Source organism: Halichoerus grypus, chromosome 5 (assembly GCF_964656455.1).
Source record: "Halichoerus grypus chromosome 5, mHalGry1.hap1.1, whole genome shotgun sequence".
Taxonomy (NCBI): domain Eukaryota; kingdom Metazoa; phylum Chordata; class Mammalia; order Carnivora; family Phocidae; genus Halichoerus; species Halichoerus grypus.
In genome coordinates this window covers 163,392,011-163,410,826 of record NC_135716.1, presented here as the reverse complement: position 1 = coordinate 163,410,826, position 18,816 = coordinate 163,392,011, and the positions used below count along the sequence as shown (strand labels likewise).

Sequence of the window (18,816 nt, the reverse complement as noted above, 5' to 3'; positions counted from 1 at the left end):
TCTGCCGCGCGATAGCCTACCTGCTCTTGGCTAAGAAACCCGGGCAAGAAGCTGGCACACATTATGGACAGAATGTTCGATAAATGAATAGCCTTACAGTTTAAGGGAGGAAAAGGGTTGCCTTTTTTTTTTTTTTTTTTTAAGGAGACACAACACGTCCTAGGCCCAGCCAGCTGAGATAACGTCTATGGAGTTGATAAAGGTGAACGAATTGGCAAGAATTGGAACTCATGGTGATATGAACCCTAAACAGGTCCGGGTTCAGATGATCGAGGCCAAGAGCTGCACGTAGCCTGGGATTTTTTATCAGTTCTACCAAATGAGCAGGGCCGCTGCGTGTATTGGGCACTATGCTGAGAGGCACGAAGGGGTGGGGACTGAGGTCTAGCCCTCACTCTACTCTCCAAGTTTAAAACCCCAGGGAGGGGTGGCTCTTTATAATCGACACAGGGTGCTCTGTGGACCACGGGCAGCTTTGAATTTCACTGAGAACATTACAGACCCTGGTCAGAGGAAGTCTAGATCTATAAAATCTCTGCTATTGACCTTGAATTCCTGAGTTGGGAGAAGAGAATGTCCTTTGTCATTCACTTCAGAATCTGCCCTCATTGCTGGTTCTGAGAACCCTGGGGATTCTCTGGATCTGTTTTTTCTTCTTCTTTTTCTTTCTTTCAAACAATGAGACATTTGTTTATTATTTTTAAAGATTTGATTTATCTATTTGAAAGAGAGAAAGAGAGAATGAGCAGGGAAGAGGAGCAGAGGAAAAGGGAAAAGCAGACTCCCTGCTGAGCAGGGAGCTTGATCCTAGGACCCCGAGATCATGACCTAAGTCAAATGAGTCAGTCGCTAAACCGACTGAGCCACCCAGGTACCCCTGACAATGAGACATTTATATTAAGATTTAATTTTGATTTTCTTTTTACTGACCTCATTTATTAACCTGGTTAGATCGTTTTGGCTACCCAGTAATTTTCGTCAAACTAAGACGAGAAGGATGAGACCCACATTTTGTATAAATAGATGTATCCGTATATGACCTCACAATTACATAGGGACAAGCGCAAACTATACATCCCCCCATTCTGTGATACATCCATTTGCACACACAGCCTCAGACAAGCCCACGGGCCTGCACACAAAAGCACGATGCTCACTGAATCATGTGCCTTCATATACACAGACCTGCATTCACCTGTCAGGTAAATGTACGTTCAGAAGCATGCATTCTGGGTGGGAAGAGAATTGCCTTGGAGAAAAAGGCCTATGTTAACAGCACAATGATCAAATTTTTTTTTTAAAGATTTTATTTATTTATTTGAGAGAGAGCGAGAGAGATCACAGAGGGAGAGGAAGAAGCAGACCTGCCGCTGAGCAGAGAGCCCAATACAGCGCTCAATCCCGGAACCCTGAGATCATGACCTGAGCCAAAGGCAGACACTTAACCGACTGAGCCACCCAGGCGCCCCATGATGAAATTTTTGATGAAGAGTAGCTCCCCACCCTGTCAGACCTGCCTCCCTGCCCTGTTTCCTCCATGACCTCTCAGGATCCTCCACCCCCTTTGGTCTTTCCAGGGAGTGAAGAGTAGAGGGGGATACCTTGATTAAGGAGTAGGGACCTGATTTGAGTTTTGCCTCTGCCTAGAGTCCTCACATGCTCTTGGGGAAATTACGTAACCTCTCTGATCCCCCAGCTTCTCCATCTTTAAAACAAGGCTGGTAAAGTACACTAGTGCTTCTAAACTCTTCCCTCCCAGACTCCTTGGCCCCTTCCCCTGTTGTACTCTCCACCCTCCTGGGTCAGGGATCTTGTGATTTTGAAGTTTTTGCCTACTAAACTACTTTAAGTACTCACTTTCATGTTCTCTAATTCAAATTTTAACCAGAGACAATCAGTATGCACTGAAGAAAGAGTAAAATAATTCGTCAAGCTAAGAAACAAATTATAGTACAATTTCCCTTTAGGTTTTTTAAAGATTTTTTATTTTTTTATTAGAGAGAGAGAGAGAGAGTACAAGCGGGGGGAGCGGCAGGTAGAGGGAGAGGGAGAAGCAGGCTCCCTGCTCAGCAGGGAGCCCGACGTGGGGCTCAATCCCAGGACCCTGAGATTATGACCTGGGCTGAAGGCAGCCCGCTTGACCGACTGAGCCAGCCAGGCGCCCCTCCCTTTAGGTTTTTTAAAATACTGAAATAACCTGCAGGCCTCCCACATTATCCTGGGGCCTCCCAAGAGCATGGAGCTCCCAGTAGCTGGGAGCCACTCACCAAAATCATCTCTGGCATTGCCAGATCCTATGGTCTCACGCTTGCTGCCGGGCCCTACACTCCATAGTTCACACTTTTATAGAGGGCAGGATCTGCTCCCTGCAGCCCGAGAGCTCCAGGACCACACAGCAAGCCATGGAGGAAACACTAGGGGTCAGATTCCCAGAGGAGTTAGAGTTCCTTTTGGCTTAATCAAGACACAGCTTGACTTTTTCCTCATTCCTGGCCCCAGTCTTTAGGAACGTCAGGTCCTCTCTGGGAGGCCCAGATTTAGTCCAGGACATAGGTCTTGTCTGCATGCTGTCCTGGACCCTGGTCCGAGGCCTTGGGGCTCTTTTCCCCTTCTCCCCTCCCCACATGTCTAGGTACCAGCTTCCAGCCCTGTGGTTTGCAGTCTAGACTCCTGGCCCTTCACTGGCCTCTCCTCACTGCTGAATCCAAACTCCTTCACTTACCTCAACCTCAAGCTTTTCTCATCTCTCTCTTACTCTTTTCTGAAGCCTCGAGAATGTCAGCCTGGAAGGGACCTTACAGATCTAAGTCCAACTCCATCTAATGTTGGCGTTTTCTCTACAGTACAATCAACCTGTGATCTTCCAAGGTCCGTTTGAGTGTCACAAAAACAGGATGCTCACAGCCTCACTCGATAGCTCAGCTCATTTTAGGCTGCTTCCAGATGGTTATCAGTGCCTCTCTGGAGGCTTTTGCTGCTCATTAGTTCCTAGCCATAATAGAATTAGGTGTCAAAAAAGCCATTTGCAGGGGCGCCTGGATGGCTCAGGCAGTTAAGTGTCTGACTCTTGATTTTGGCTCAGGTCCTGATCTCAGGGTCCTGGGATCAAGCCCCACGTCGGGCTCCACCCTGAGCGTGGAGTCCACTTGTCCCCCTCCCTCTGCTCCTCCCCCGCTCATTCTCTCTCTCTCCCCCTCTCAAATAAGTAAGTAAATAAGATATTGTTTTTAAAAAGGATCTTATTTTATTTATTTTTTAATTTATTTGTCAGAGGGGTGCCTAGGTGGCTCAGTCGTTACGCGTCTGCCTTCGGCTCAGGTCATGGTCCCAGGGTCCTGGGATCGAGCCCCACATCAGGCTCCAGCCCCACGTTGGGCTCCCTGCTGAGCGGGAAGCCTGCTTCTCCCTCTCCCCCTCCCCCTGCTTGTGTTCCCTCTCTGTGTGTGTCTCTCTCTGTCAAATAAATAAATAATAAAATTTTATTATTTAAGGCAGACGCTTAATGACTGAGCCACCCAGGCGCCCCAATAATAAAATCTTTAAAAAATAATTTATTTGTCAGAGAGAGAGAGGGAGAGAGAGCACAAGCCGGGGGGGGGGGGGGAGTGGCAGGGAGAGAGAGAAGCAGGCTCCCTGCTGAGCAAGGAGCCTGATGTGGGGCTTGATCCCAGGACCCTGGGATCATGACCTGAACCAAAATCAAGAGTCAGACGCTTAACCGACTGAGCCACCCAGGCGCCCCATAAATAAAATCTTAAAAAAAAAAAAAGCCATTTGCTGTCACAGATGAATGGTTGAGCAGGACTTCTCAAATGTCTCTCCCCCACATTCCAGGACTCCTAACAGTAGAGGGGAGAGTGAATGTGTACCCTTTTCCTTGAAAGTCTCTTGATTTGGCTTAAAATTCCATGTACGTTTTGCATGTTCCTCCATAATAGATCTATGTTTGTTTAACTATATGAATAAGGTCAGATAACACTCATGTTCTAGGAAGATGTACACCCATGACTTCTGGTACCCATGACGGGTTCTGAGTATTTCAGTTTAAGAAACATGAGTTTCTAGTAAGGAGGATTATTTACCAATCCCATTCTCCCATCCTCCGGAGTAGGTGTTGGGAGGGCAGAATGAGCAGTGATAGAAGTCTTTCTAAGCCCTAAACTAAGCTAACATTTGTGTAAGCTTATGAGAAAGGGATGATGATCCCCACTGGACAGGAAAGGAAAAGTGAAGCTTGGGAAGAACGATTTCAGCAAAGTCATATAGTAAATGTCAGAACTGGGGTTTGAATTTAGGTCTCTGACTCTGAGGCTTGTCCTTGAGTTTTTTTTTTTTTTTTTCTTTTTTAGTTGAGATGTAATTGACATGTGTCCTTCAGTCTTGCAAACCCCAAAATCTCCACTATTCCCCACTTCTACTTGGTCCCAGCATGGATTAGCACCTCTAGCTTTGTTCTGTCCCAAATAGGTTGTGTGAGTTTAATTTTTAAAAAAGATTTATTTATTTATTTATTTTTAGAGAGAGAGCGTGCCCAAGCCAGGGGAGGGACAGAGGGAGAGAGAATTCCAAGCAGACTCCCCGCTGAGTGCAGAGCTTGAGGGGTGGGGTGGGGGGGCTTGATCTCACAACCCTAAGACCATGACCTAAGCTGAAATCAAGAGTCGGAAACTCAACCGACTGAGCCACCCAGGTGCCCCGTGTGAGCTTAATTTTTTTTTTTTAAGATTTATTTATTTGAGGGAGTGGAAGGGGCCGAGGGAGAGGGAGAGAGAAACTTAAGCAGACTCTGCACTGAGTGGGGAGCCCGAGGTGGGGCTCAATCTCACAACCCCAAGATCAGACCTGAGCCGAAACCAAAAGTTGGACGCTCAACCAATTGCACCACCCAGGTGCCCCCGCGTGAGTTTAATTTTAAGCAGGTCTCTCTGGGCCTCCGTTTGTTCGTCTAAAATCAGAAGTTAGACTTGGTGATTTCTAAGACCCTTGTAGATGGAAGAGTCTGTGCATGAACCCTCCACATACCAACATTTATTAATGACAAGTAGTTCTGGGTGCTGGGACATTCAGGCAAATAAAGCACAGCTTCTGTTCTGAATGAACCCCCCATCTCATCAAGGGGGTGGGAAAGGCAGCAGGACTGACACATAAATCCATCTAGTCATGGCACTCAGTGCTAACTGACGACTGTGTCTGAGTAGAGTGTTGTAGGAACAGGGTATTGGGAGGGTTTCACGGGGGAGGTGATATTTGAGCTGAGCCTTAAAGGTTGAGTTAGCTCAGTAGGCAGACAAGAAAGCACTCACGGTAGGGGAACCACATGTGCAAAGGCATGGAGTAAGAAAATAGTAGGGGGTGTTTGGGAAAGGCAGGGGTAGCTCAGAATGAAGGTTGTGTGAGTGTGTGTGTGTGTGTGTGTGTGTGTGTACCAGAATAGAGTGTGGAGGTGGATTTGATCTTGATATTAAAGGGTCATGGGGGAGGACCTGGGTGGCTCCGTCGGTTGAGCATCCAGCTCTCGGTTTTGGCTCTGGTGGTGATCTCAGAGTCATGGCGTTGAGCCCTATCGGGCTCTGAGCTTGGCAGAGGGGTCTACTTGGGATTCTCTCTCTGCCACCTACATGTGCTCTCTCTCTCTAGAATGAATAAATAAATCATTATTTTTTATTTTTTTATTTTTTTTTTATTTGACAGAGAGAGAGAGCACAAGCAGGGAGAGCGGCAGGCAGAGGGAGAGGGAGAAGCAGGCTCACTGCTGAGCAGGGAGCCTGATGCAGGGCTCGATCCCAGGACCCCGGGACCATGACCTGAGCCGAAGGCAGACACTTAACCGTCTGAGCCACCCAGGCACCCCTATTATTTTTTATTTTTAAAGATTTTATTTATTTATTTATTTGAGAGGGAGCATGAGTGGGGGGCAGGGAGAGGGAGAAGCAGACTCCCTGATGAGCAGGGAGCCCAACCCGGGCCTTGATCCTAGGACCCTGAGATCATGACCTGAGCCGAAGGAAGACGCTTAACCGACTGAGCCACCCAGGTGCCCCAATAAATTTTTTTAAAGGGTCATGGGATGCTTGGGTGGCTCAGTCAGTTAAGCTTCGGACTCTTGATCTTGGCGCAGGGCTTGATCGCAACACTGAGTTTGAGCCCCGCTTGGAGCCTACTTAAAAAAAAAAGGGTCTTGAATGGTAAATTGAATTTTATCTGAGGACTAGTGCTTTCTAAGCCATTCTGAGGAGCAGCCCCAGGGAAGGAGGTGTCTCAGGACTCCTAGGGGCTTCACAATGACATCTCTGCTCTGTTTCAGGCAGAACAGCCCCATTTTTACCTGCTTTATCTATGAGGTTCTGCTTGATTTCCATCTGACAAAAAGTTTGTCAGATTTACATATGACAAAAAGTTTCCACTGCTTAAGCAAACAAACAAATAAAAAAGTTATGGCCAATAGCAACACTGAAGGGTTTTCTGCTGGTGAGAATCAGAACCCTTTGAAGGAGGGGTGCCTGGGTGGCTCAGCCGTTAAGCGTCTGCCTTCGGCTCAGGTCATGGTCCCAGGGTCCTGGGATCGATCAAGCCTTGCGTCCGGCTCCCTGCTCAGCGGGAAGCCTGCTTCTCCCTCTCCCCACTCCCCCTGCTTGTGTTCCCTCTCTCGCTGTGTCTCTCTCTGTCAAATAAATGAAATCTTTAAAAAAAAAAAAAACACCCTCTGAAGGAGACTTGTTCTGGGGAAGGCTGGGGGGCTGGGGGCCTGATCTCTGACATTAGGGAGCAGGAATCTCTTATTCAGCTTCCTGGGCCAGAGAGGGGAGTTGTAATTAGGAGGTGGGGCATACACACCTCTCTGGTAGGGGAGGATCAAAATTTAGGGCTCCCCCAGGGCCTGGGGAAGTGTGTGTGATCTCTAGTAGGCAGTCCTCTAACATGGGGGATGGGAGGAAAGAGAGGGTTGGGGGAGAGGCAGGAAGTGGGCAACTAGGCTAACAAAGGTATCTGTGGCGGTTTGCCCATCCCAGGTGGGAGGGCGGGGCCTAGGGCTCAGTGGGGGCCCATGTGTGACTTTACTTGGGGGCTCAGAGACAGCACCAGTAGGGAGCTCCTTACCGGACCAACTCGACCCATTTCAGCTTTTCTGTGGCTGGTGAATGGGGATGGGGGCCTGACAATCTCAGGTACTTCTGGAAATTCCCAGGGCAAGGCCCTAGGATGTCTAATGTTGGGGAAGTAGATCTTGGGGGAGCCCCTTCAGCCCCCTCTCCATTGCCCCAGGGACCATGGGCTGTAGCTGCAGCTCAAACCCTGAAGATGACTGGATGGAAAACATCGATGTATGTGAGAACTGCCATTACCCCATAGTCCCACTGGACGGCAAGGCCACGGTAAGAGGCAAGACGGGGGACTTGGTGAGGGAGTTGGGTGGAGTATACAAGCCAGGAGAAGGAAATGGACCACCACTGAAATAACAGAGTAGCCCTTTCCCCTTGGAAAACAGAAAGGAAAGGAGGTCCAGAGAGGGGAAGGGACTCTCCTAAGTAGTTGGCAAATGCAGGGATAAGACCCAGCCAAGCTGGAGAAGTGAAAACAGGGCAGTGGGGAAGGGAGCCAGGATCTGACTCAGGTTCTTGCTCTCTGACCCCACTTTCACCCCCCACTCCACAGCTGCCCATCTGGAATGGCTCTGACGTGCGGGATCCACTGGTTACCTACGAAGGCTGCAACCCCCCAGCCTCACCATTGCAAGGTGACCTCACAACCAGCAGGGCCTGAAAGTTAAGGGCCATGGATCCTTGGCTGTGGGCCTCCATCTTCCTATCCACTCTCTACCCTGTCTTGCCTCTCTCGCCCCTGGTCTCTGCTACCCTGTAATTCCTGAACTCTGTGCTCCCAGCCTAGTCCAGCCTGGTTCTCCCTGACGCCCTCTGTCTTTCCAGATAACCTGGTTATCGCTCTGCACAGCTATGAGCCCTCTCACGATGGAGACTTGGGCTTCGAGAAGGGTGAACAGCTCCGTATCCTGGAGCAGTGAGTGCCCCCTCCTCGCCACCCATCCTTGCCCTACCGGAGCATGGGAGGGAGCAGGGATGCCCTGTAGCGCGGTCCCTGACTGGCTTGCAGCGGGGGGCCCTTGGGACAAAATAGAAGGCTCCAGAGTGCTGGGCTGGAGGGTGGGGTGGCACGGTGTAACGGGGGGCTCTGAAGGTTTCCAGCCCAATCCAAGTCCAAGGAGACCCCACCGACTGCCTCTGTCGCGCAGGAACGGCGAGTGGTGGAAGGCGCAGTCCCTGACCACCGGCCAGGAAGGTTTCATCCCCTTCAACTTCGTGGCCAAAGCGAACAGCCTGGAGCCTGAACCGTAAGTGGGGACTCCCGGTGACGAAGGGTGGGAGCAGAGGTGGGGTGCTAGGGCTGGTGGTGAATGCTTGAGGGCGATGGAGGAGGAACTGACCAACGGCAGACGACGGCCTTCCCTTCTGCCTTGCGCAGCTGGTTCTTCAAGAACCTGAGCCGCAAGGACGCTGAGCGGCAGCTCCTGGCGCCCGGGAACACGCACGGCTCCTTCCTGATCCGGGAGAGCGAGAGCACCGCCGGTGAGCGGCCGGGCGGGGCCGGGGGCGGGGCCGCAGCGCGGAGGGGTGGGCCCGGTGATCCCCGGGAAGGCGCGCGGGGCGGGGGGCGCCCCTCGCAGGAGGCCACCCAACCCCTCTTTTGCATTCGTCCACCCATTCTTTCATCCAGGATCGTTCTCGCTGTCCGTGAGGGACTTCGACCAGAACCAGGGAGAGGTGGTGAAACATTACAAAATCCGTAACCTGGACAAAGGCGGCTTCTACATCTCCCCCCGCATCACTTTTCCTGGCCTGCATGAGCTGGTCCGCCATTACACCAGTGAGCCCTAGCAGGGGCCCCTCAGACGTGCTCCCGAGGCTCCTTCACCTGTGCCCTACCAGCCTGCCTCCCCTAAGTCCCTCCCGGGGGTGCCCTCCCCCCATCTCATATGCTCCTTTATTCCCCGCAGGGGGTGAGGTGCGGTACCCGATAGCCCAGGGTCGGGTGACAACCCCACGCATCCCCTGCCAGTCCATTTCCCCTGGACGGGGACTTGGCCCGGTGGGGACTCAGCGGGGACACCCGAGTCCGCCGTATTGACGGCCCTAACCCCCTCCCTTGTGCTCGCAGATGCTTCGGACGGGCTGTGCACGCGGTTGAGTCGCCCCTGCCAGACCCAGAAGCCCCAGAAGCCTTGGTGGGAGGACGAGTGGGAGATTCCCAGGGAGACGCTGAAGCTGGTGGAGCGGCTGGGGGCTGGCCAGTTCGGGGAGGTGTGGATGGGTGAGTGAGGGCCCCCCGGGACTGCGGGGAAGAGGGAAAGGGGAGGCATCCGCTGAGGTCGTGAGAGTCCCGAGACAGGCTCCGGGTGCTCGGGCTCCCAGTGATTCCCCAATCCCTCCCGGCCCCAGGGTACTACAACGAGCACACAAAGGTGGCAGTGAAGAGCCTGAAGCAGGGCAGCATGTCCCCCGACGCCTTCCTGGCCGAGGCCAACCTCATGAAGAAGCTGCAACACCAGAGACTGGTCCGGCTCTACGCGGTGGTCACCCAGGAGCCCATCTACATCATCACGGAATACATGGAGAACGGTGGGTGCCGCCACTGTGATCCACTGCTGGGGGGTGCTGCCATCTCCTCTGCCCCTGATAGAAGGTGGAGGAGATCTGCCTTTTCGCCTGGCTCAGCACCGAGGGCTTCTTGTTTTCCTAGGTCCCTAAAGACTCATCACTAGGGACGGGAAGAGGGTGTGATGTCCGAGCCTGTCTGGGAGCTCAGTCTAAGGTGGCAGGCTCTGGAAGAGCTTTCACTTCTCATCTTCCCTGACCTGCAGTCCTACCTTGATCTCGGGATCCTTGTATTTTTCAAGTTTTTATTTACTTGTTTGAGAGAGAGAGAGAGAGAACAGGCAGGGGGGAGAGGCAGAAGCAAGTTCCCCAATCATCAGGGAGCCCAGCTCTATCCCAGGACCCTGGGATCGTGACCTGAGCCGAAGGCAGACGCTTAACGCATGAGCCACTCAGGAGGGCCAAGATGCTTGATTTCAAATGAGTGGGTCTCTAGCCCTATTTCTCTCTTCCTTTTGACCCTGACCCTTGGGAGGGCAGATCTGCCCCAAATCTCTCTTTTTCAGTTCTAGGTGAGCCCCTTGCCCTCCCTTGGACTGATTGAGAGCACCCAGGAAGGTGGATAGAAGTTTCTAGCCCCCCCCCCCAAAAAAGTTTCCAGGTCCAGCTTTGTCACCAGTTTGCCGTGACACAGGCCAAGTCCCTGTCCCATCTCCGGTGCTCATTTCCCCGGAGTATAACATCAGAAATCTGAATGGGCTCACCCAGAAATAATTTAGAGTAGTCATTAAGGGCTCTAGAATCTGACTGCCTGTGTTAGAATCTTGCTTTCACGATTGTGTGGCCTTGGGCCAATCACTTCACTGCTCTGTGCTATGGTTTCCTCATCTGTAAAACGGTGATAATAATGGTATAGTAACTTTCTCATAGGGCCTTTGTGAGGATGAAAGAGTCAGTGTATATAGAGCAGTTAGAATAGTGTCTGCAATATATTAACTGCTCAGTAAGTTTGTGTTGTCATCTGGCTCTGATTCTTTGGGCGTATAAGATCTGTCCACCTTCCAGGAAGAGAAAAAAGCTCTCTCTCTCTCTTTTTTTTAAAGATTTTATTTATTTGACACAGAGAGAGAGATAGTGAGAGAGACAGCACAAGCAGCAGGAGCAGCAGGCAGAGGGAGAGGGAGAAGCAGGCTCTCTGCTGAGCAAGGAGCCCCATGCAGGGCTCGATCCCAGGACCCTGGGATCATGACCTGCACCAAAGGCAGCCACTTAACCGACTGAGCCACCCAGGCACCCCGGGAAAAAAAGCTCTTAATTGGCTAATGGATTCTGGAAGTAGCAAATAGGTTTTGCCATGTGGGCCAACTTCAATTGGTAGCTGCTTGGAGTTCTGTGCTGAGGAGGATTCTGAGGCTCATTGGAAATGAGTGCTGGGATTGATCGGCAGCATCTGCCATGGACCTGATGTAGGAATGGCAGTAGATACCTCCATATTTGCTGTGTCTAGGGGAGCCTTTTATCTTTGGTGACTAATTCAGCGCTCGTAGTGGGGATACTTAGATTGTTGCAGTCTTTACACAGGGTTTTAATCTCTTGAGAAGGGCTAGCAGTCACTAGCTCCGTTCCAGCAACTCTCAACCCTGGTCTTCTCCTAGTCACCCTCTGCTCCCAGACGTGGTCCCTCAGCCCCGCAGGCACCTCTTTCTATACTCCATTCAATACCTTCAGCACACATTTATCACTGCTTACTTTGGACTGGGCACTGGGAACACGGACGGACAAAACAAGGCTCCTGCTTTCAGGGGAAGTTCATTTTCATTATGTGGCACAAACTCTAGGAAAACCAGAGTTTTGCCACAGGAGAGTTCCAGCATGTCACAGGGAATGTAGATAATGATGCAATTTATTAGCCTGGTAGGGTCTAGAGAGGCTTCCTAGAGGAATAGTCTAGCTGAGCCATGAAAGAAAAGTAGAATTTTTAGCAGACAGAGATGGGACAAAGAGACTTTGGGGTGAGAGCCCAGTGGTCTATGTGAAAAATCTCAAAATTGTCTAGGGTGGGTGAAATGAAAGAGGCAGGAGTGGGGGAAAGAGAAGAAACTACAGTATGGACCGTGTAGGGTTTTGGACACCTGGCTAAGGAGTCTGGACTCTACCCCACTGGTGACAAGAAGCTTACAGACTTCTCCAAGCATGCTCCATCCTAGGCCCCAGGAAAAGATTTCATAGATCCTGGGTACCTTCACCTTGAACGCACACTTCTCCATTCTCACCCCTTATTCTTCTTTCCACATATCAGGTACTGCTTCTAGACAGCCAGTTAGGGGAGAAGGGTCTGGGAGCTTTCTGCTGGGGCAACTTGAGTGAGCAACTTTTGCTTCTGCTCACAGGGAGCCTGGTGGATTTCCTCAAGACCCCCCCAGGCATCAAGCTGACCATCAACAAACTCTTGGACATGGCAGCCCAAGTAAGGAGACTGGGGAGGGGCTGGGCAGGCGCACAGCCGAGTGGGATAAGGATGTCTGGCCCAGGGCTGCTGACCTCCTACCTGGTCTGCAGATTGCAGAGGGCATGGCATTCATTGAAGAGCGGAATTATATCCATCGTGACCTGAGGGCTGCCAACATCCTGGTATCTGACACTCTGAGCTGCAAGATTGCAGACTTTGGCCTAGCACGCCTCATCGAGGACAACGAGTACACAGCCAGGGAGGGTAGGTGTGCGATATAAGGGAAGTCTGGGGCCTGCAGGGTCTGGCCAAGCAGACCCAGGTGACCTCACTCTGCCTCCCTCTAGGAGCCAAGTTTCCCATTAAGTGGACAGCACCAGAAGCCATTAACTACGGGACATTCACCATCAAGTCGGATGTGTGGTCTTTTGGGATCCTGCTGACGGAGATTGTCACCCACGGCCGCATCCCTTACCCAGGTCAGGGCCAAGGGCAGGAACTGAAAGAGTGATGGGGAAGAGCAGCAAATCCATGTCTGTCCACTCACTTCATCTATCCCTGGTTCAGATTCTGAATCTTTCTAGCTGCTTTTTCTGTATTCACTCAGGACTCCAGCATGCCCAGTCAGGTGCCATGTCTCCCAGGGCTGGCTCCCATGTCTGTCTCGATTTCTCTCCTCCTTCAATAATCGCAGCTCTTTTCTTAAGTTCTGACACGGGCAGCCTAGGATGGTAGAAGTGGATCTGGCTCAGGAGGGAAAAGGCCTGCCTTTATTACCAGATCTGCCACTGATGCTAACTTTCTGTTTGGGTTTGATCAGATCATTCTTTCTTTCTCCATCTGTAAATTATGAGGTTAGAACAGTACCTGGCCCATACTAAGCACTCAGGAGTGTTAGGTTTTATTATTATTATTTTTTAAAGATTTATTTATTTATTTTAGAGAGAGAGCGAGCTGGGGGAGGGGTGAGGGAGAGGGAGAGAGAGAATCTCAAGCAGACTCCCCACTGAACATGGAGCCAACTCGGGGTTTGATCTCATGACCCTGAGATCAAGACCTGAGCCAAAATCAAGAGTCGGATGTTTAACCGACTGAGCCACCCAGGAGCCCCTAGGTTTTATTAATAATCATCATTTTGGGCAAGTGACTTCACCTCTCTGAGCTTCAGTTTCCTGATATGAACAACGGAGACTATTTGTGAAAGAGCTTGACTCCCAGGAGGTGCTCACTAAACACTGACTTCCCTTCCCTCTGAAACTTTCCATCTAAAGAATGAGAGAGACATATAAATGACTAATTCCTACCCTCTCCCATCCCTTCCTCTAGCCTCTGGACAAAGTCCTTTACCCCTGAATTCAGCCAAGACAGATGGAATTTTTTGAAAGGAACTTGCTAGGAAATTCTGGGGAAAGGAAATGGAACACAAAGACAGGGGAGAGAGGTCACGGAGCACAGTGGCTGGATATGCAGAAGCTTCCCACATCCCCAGAGCACTATGTACAGAATTTTGCTCCTAGAAAGGTAAAGGCACCTTAGAATCAGGTGAGAGCCTGAAGGCTATTCTGCCCAGGATTAGCCCCATCAGAGTCCAAGGGCAGCACGGGGACTAGAACCACATTCCAGTCATCCTGCCAAGCGTCCTTACTGCTCCTCCACTGTGCCCATAGAGGTGGACCCATGGAGAATTTCTCTGTTAGAAGAAAAAAAAGTATGGGGCACCTGGCTGGCTCAGGTAGGATAGCATGCAACTCTTGATCTCAGGCTCATGAGTTCAAGCCCCACACTGGGCATGGAACTCACTTAAAAATCAATAAATCAATAAATCAAGTAACTAATTAATTTTTAAAAAGATGAAAAAAAGCATTGAAAGCATGATGATAATTGGCAACTGACACATGGCTTCAGGGTCAGGGAGACAATGGGGAGTAATGGTGACCTGGATGAACTTGCATCTGCTTCAGAAGATGGTTGCTACTAAGACATAGGGACCCCCAAAACAGATCTTTTCTTTTTTTTTTTTTTTTAAGATTTTTAAAATGTGTTCATTTGAGACAGACAGAGAGACAGAGAGTGAGCATGAATGGGGAGAGAAGCAAAGGGAGAGGGAGAAGCAGACTCCCTGCTGAGCCTGGAGCCCAATGCAGGGCTCGATCCCAGGACCTGAAGAGCATGACTTGAGCCAAAGGCAGACACTTAACCATCTGAGCCGACCAGGTGCCCCCAGATCTTTTCTTTTTCAAGGGAAGCCAAAACTTGGAATTTTAGGAAAATTTGCCTATATCCAAATATTGATGATTGATTCAAATTATTTAAAAACACAGCAGGGCGCCTGGGTGGCTCAGTCGATTAAGCATCCAACCCTTGATCTCAGCTGAGGTCCTGATCTCAAAGTCTTGAGTTCAAGCCCCACATTGGGCTCCACACTGGGTGTGGAGCCTACTTAAAAATAAATAAATAAATAAAAATAAAAACATGACAAGGGTCAAAACAAAGTAGGTCTATGGGCTATATTTAGACTGGGTGCAGAGTTTGCATCCTTGACTCTAGCCATGGGTATTTAGTTCCCTGGTCTATGTCCTCTAATTTCCTGGTTTTAAGGGATGTGGCCCCCAAATTATTTAATCTGGGTCATTGAGGGGCCTGCTGAACCTACCTTCTGCAGGGTCTGCTTTGCTGGGGTCCAGGGCCCATCTGGCTTCCCGATGCAGCATCTCATGTGCCTGGTCCCACAGCCAGAGAAGCCTCACCCTTGTGCTGTCTGTGGACTCCCATGCCCCTGGGCCCTGACCACCCCATCTTTCCCCACCAAATCATAATAATCACAGATATGCTTCATGCAGCATCTCCTCTCCAGGCCCTATATTTAGTGCTTCATATGCACTCATTCAATTTTCATTAACAGCTGTATGAGGTAGGAGCTACTCTTAGGTCCATTTCCCAGATGAGGAAACTGAGGCTCACAGAGGGGAGATGGCTCACCCAAGGTCTCACAGTCAACATGTACGTGTTATTGGGTGCTTAAGCCACAGCCGACACTCCAAGTGGCGTGACTGACATTCGGCGGGTACCTGAAGCGTATGGTCTTATTACTGATGCGGACCAAGATCATTTTGGATTGGTGCTCACACTGTGCCAGTTAAATATTCTGAACATCACCCCTGCCGTGGGTGTCCAAAGCCTGGAGCCTTTATATTGTTTCTCCCATCAACTTCTAGGGATGACCAATCCTGAGGTGATTCAGAACCTGGAGCGAGGCTACCGCATGGTGCGACCTGACAACTGTCCCGAGGAGCTGTACCACCTCATGATGCTGTGCTGGAAGGAGCGCCCAGAGGAACGGCCCACCTTTGACTACCTGCGCAGTGTGCTGGAGGACTTCTTCACGGCCACGGAGGGCCAGTACCAGCCCCAGCCCTGACAGACCTAGCTGGCCGTGGCCGGGAGCCCTCCCTCCATCTAGCCAACCTGGCTGGGGAAGATGCAGTTCTGTGTCATACCCATGTGGCCTATGCACATATGGACTCTGCGTGTGAATCCCACCCACGTGTGGCACATACACTTCTTGTGTGTTATACGGGGGTTCTATAGTGTGTGGGCCCCACACAGGTGTCTTGTGCATGTGTGGTATGTGTATACATGTCTTGGGCACCTGTTCAAGTTGTCCCTTTGCCGGCCCTTCTACTTCCCAAGACCACCAGAGAGAAGAGTGATGCCTGTGATTGACACCAGCTTCTGCCCACCCCCTTTTCCTTTCCCCTAGCCATCAAGAAGCTCCTTGAAGGCTGGGACCTTATCTAATACCTCTGTGTGCTCCTCCTTGGTGCCTGGCACACATTGGGAGCTCAATAAATGACTGTTGACGAAGATTGTACATCTCTCAGCTCCCCACTCCCATCTCCTCTTCCTTGGGAGGGGGGAATGGGGGTTCAGAAGATGGAAAATAAGTCACCCTGAATTGGGGTGAAAGATGGGATGAGGGGATGTCTGAACTTTTTCCAGCTCTGCTGATTTGGGGGGCCAAGAGGAAGTTCCTACACTTTGCTGTATGGGTTCTTTGAACTCCTTCAAACCCCCACCCCAAAGGATTAAGGGTGACCCCTACCCAGAACCTCCTAGGGAGTGGGTGTGTCTCAGGACCCTCCCCTCCTGTTATGTAAGGGCAATAGCACTTTTTTACAGCTTCTGATTCTGGGGCTATATTTGTACTCAGATATGTTTTGTTTTGTTTTAAATATATTTTTTAGAGATTTTATTTGTTTATTTGACAGAGAGCACAAGTAGGGGGAGCAGGAGAGGGAGAAGCAGGCTCCCTGCTGAGTAGAGAGCCTGATGTGGGGCTCAATCCCAGGACCCTGGGATCATGACCTGAGCCGAAAGCAGACGCTTAACCGACTGAGCCATCCAGGTGCCCCTCAGATATGTTTTGATTCACCTTCAAGATGTTTTTAAAGATTTTATTTTTAATTAATCGCTATACCCAGCGTGGGGCTGGAATTCACAGCCCTGAGATCAAGAGTCACATGGTCTACTGACTGAGCCAGCCAGGTGCCCCCAAGATGTTTTTAAGCATTGAATTAATTCATTCATCTGGCAAATATTTATTTACTTATTTATGATTTATTTATTTATTTGAGAGAGAGAGAGCACAAGTGGGGGGCAGGGAGAGGGAGAGAGATTCTCAAGCCGACTGGGCGCTGAGTGCCAAGCCCCACATGGGGCTCAATCTGAGAACCCTGAGATCATGACCTGAGCGGAAACCAAGAGTTGGACTCTTAACCAACTGTGCCACCCAGGCACACCTTGGCAAATATTTATTGAACATCTGTGTGTTTGACATGGTTCTGGGTTCATAGAATATACAGTAGATAAAGCAAACAAAATCTCTGTCCTTATGGAGCTTACATCCTAGTAAGGGAAGACAGACAATAAACAGTCACAAAGAAGTAAATGATGTGGTATGCTACAAGGTGCGGAGTGCTAAGGGGAAAATAAAGCAGGGTAAGGGGAATTAGGAATGTCATGTTTGGGGGAAGTGTGCAATTTTAAACAGGGTGGTCTGGGAAGGCCTCATTGAGAAGGTGACATTGAGCAAATATTTGAAGGAGATGAGGGAGCAAGCCATGTGGCATGGGGGAGGAGAGGCCAGGATGAGGGAACAGCCTGAGGCTCCTTTGGCCAGCACAGAGACACAAGGTCCAGACAGGGGGCCTGAGGGGTAGAGAGCCTATGGGGCCTTGTGGCCTTTGCAGGAACCATTTCAAGGAGACTTTGCGGGGATTTTTGCAGAGCCATGACATGACCTGACTTACATTTTATTATTTTTTAAGCTTTATTTTTTTTTGAGAGATAGAGTGTGTGTGCGCATGAGCACACACACGCACACATGCACGCGCGCGCGCGCACACACACACACACACACACACACACACACACATGAGTGGGGGGAGGGGCAGAGGGCAAGGGAGAGAGAATCCTATGGTTCCATACCGAGCGTGGAGCCTACCAAGGGGTTCCATCTCACGACCCTGAGATCATGAGCTGAACCCAAATCAAGTCAGACGCTTAACTGACTGAGTCACCCCAGCGCCCCATGATCTGACTTACATGTTAAAAGAATGGCTCTTCCCACTGTCTTGAATGTTAACAGAATGAGTTAGCAGTCAATTTATAAAACTGGGGAGATTTTGCATAAAACTACAGATTTCCGCCTTCTCTTGAAAAAAACAGCTTGAAGATTTGGCTTCACTGGGCTTACCTGTCCTCGTAGAGCTGAGTAGTGGCCACCCCCTTCAGGTAGGGCTTGAGCTCTTCCTTTGCCAGAGTCTTCCTTTGCCAGACAGTGAAACTGAGTTTTAGTGGTTATTTATCATCATGCTCGCACTGTTGTTCTTATAATGAAGAGGAAAATGAAATGTTTTTCACCTCTATTTCCATTAAAAAGTGAGAAAATGAAAGATACCTGCAGATGGCAGTGTGTTTGAGGAAAGATGGGGAAAAGGCATATTGCTTTATGAAAGTGAAAAAGAATCCAATTTTAGAAATATGCAAAGCACCTGAATCAAACTAATATAAATCCACTTATTTTTATACCACCTGCCTCACCTCTGGAAGGATCTGAGTTTCTGATTCCTGTTCTGCATTTTATAAAATGCTGCCACACCTATGACCTCATCTGATCCCCACCTTCCTCTTTGTCTGGCTACTGTGTGCAATCATAGAGTTGGTGAACTTTGTATTCTTATCCTCTCCATTTTACAAAGAGGGAAGTGGGGGTCAGAAAGGTTATTAGCCAGGAAGCAGCAACACAGAGCTGGAAACAGGGTTTATTCCCTGGCCCTTTAGCTGTTTCTATAATAGAATTGCCCAGTCTTAGATCTTCTGTTACTTTTATAATTAGTGGCCTAAATGCAGTTTTCAAGTGAGGAACACAAATGCCCAAGCACTCTTTAAATTGTAGAGGCATAGGGGTACCTGGGTGGCTCAGTAGGTTAAGCATCTAACTCTTGATCTCAGCTCAGGTCTTAATCTCAGGGTTGTGAGTTCAAGCCTCCCATTGGACTCCACGCTGGGTGTGGAGCCTACTTAAAAATAAATAAATAAATTGTAGAGGCATAAAAATGTATCTTATCAACTATAGGACCTGAGTTTGTAACTTACTTGGCACACAAATAGTAAGTACTCACTAAATATTAATGCTGTTGTATTTAGTTATTTTAATAGCTCATCACAGTGCTTTTCAGTCTTTCAGCTTTCAATAAT

The 18,816-nt window shown here is 49.7% G+C and overlaps 1 protein-coding gene across 1 annotated transcript; it reads left to right on the top strand.

Annotated features, from left to right (window-relative positions):
* Positions 1-7,263: 7,263 nt before the first annotated feature.
* LCK (LCK proto-oncogene, Src family tyrosine kinase) lies at positions 7,264-15,921 on the top strand. The gene is made up of 12 exons (XM_036065179.2): positions 7,264-7,373; positions 7,654-7,735; positions 7,926-8,016; positions 8,249-8,347; positions 8,479-8,582; positions 8,731-8,880; positions 9,172-9,324; positions 9,453-9,632; positions 11,999-12,075; positions 12,168-12,321; positions 12,405-12,536; positions 15,273-15,921. The coding sequence occupies exons 1-12, from the start codon at positions 7,269-7,271 to the stop codon at positions 15,473-15,475; spliced, it is 1,530 nt and encodes a 509-aa protein (XP_035921072.1). The 5' UTR covers positions 7,264-7,268; the 3' UTR covers positions 15,476-15,921.
* The last annotated feature ends 2,895 nt before the right edge of the window (positions 15,922-18,816 follow it).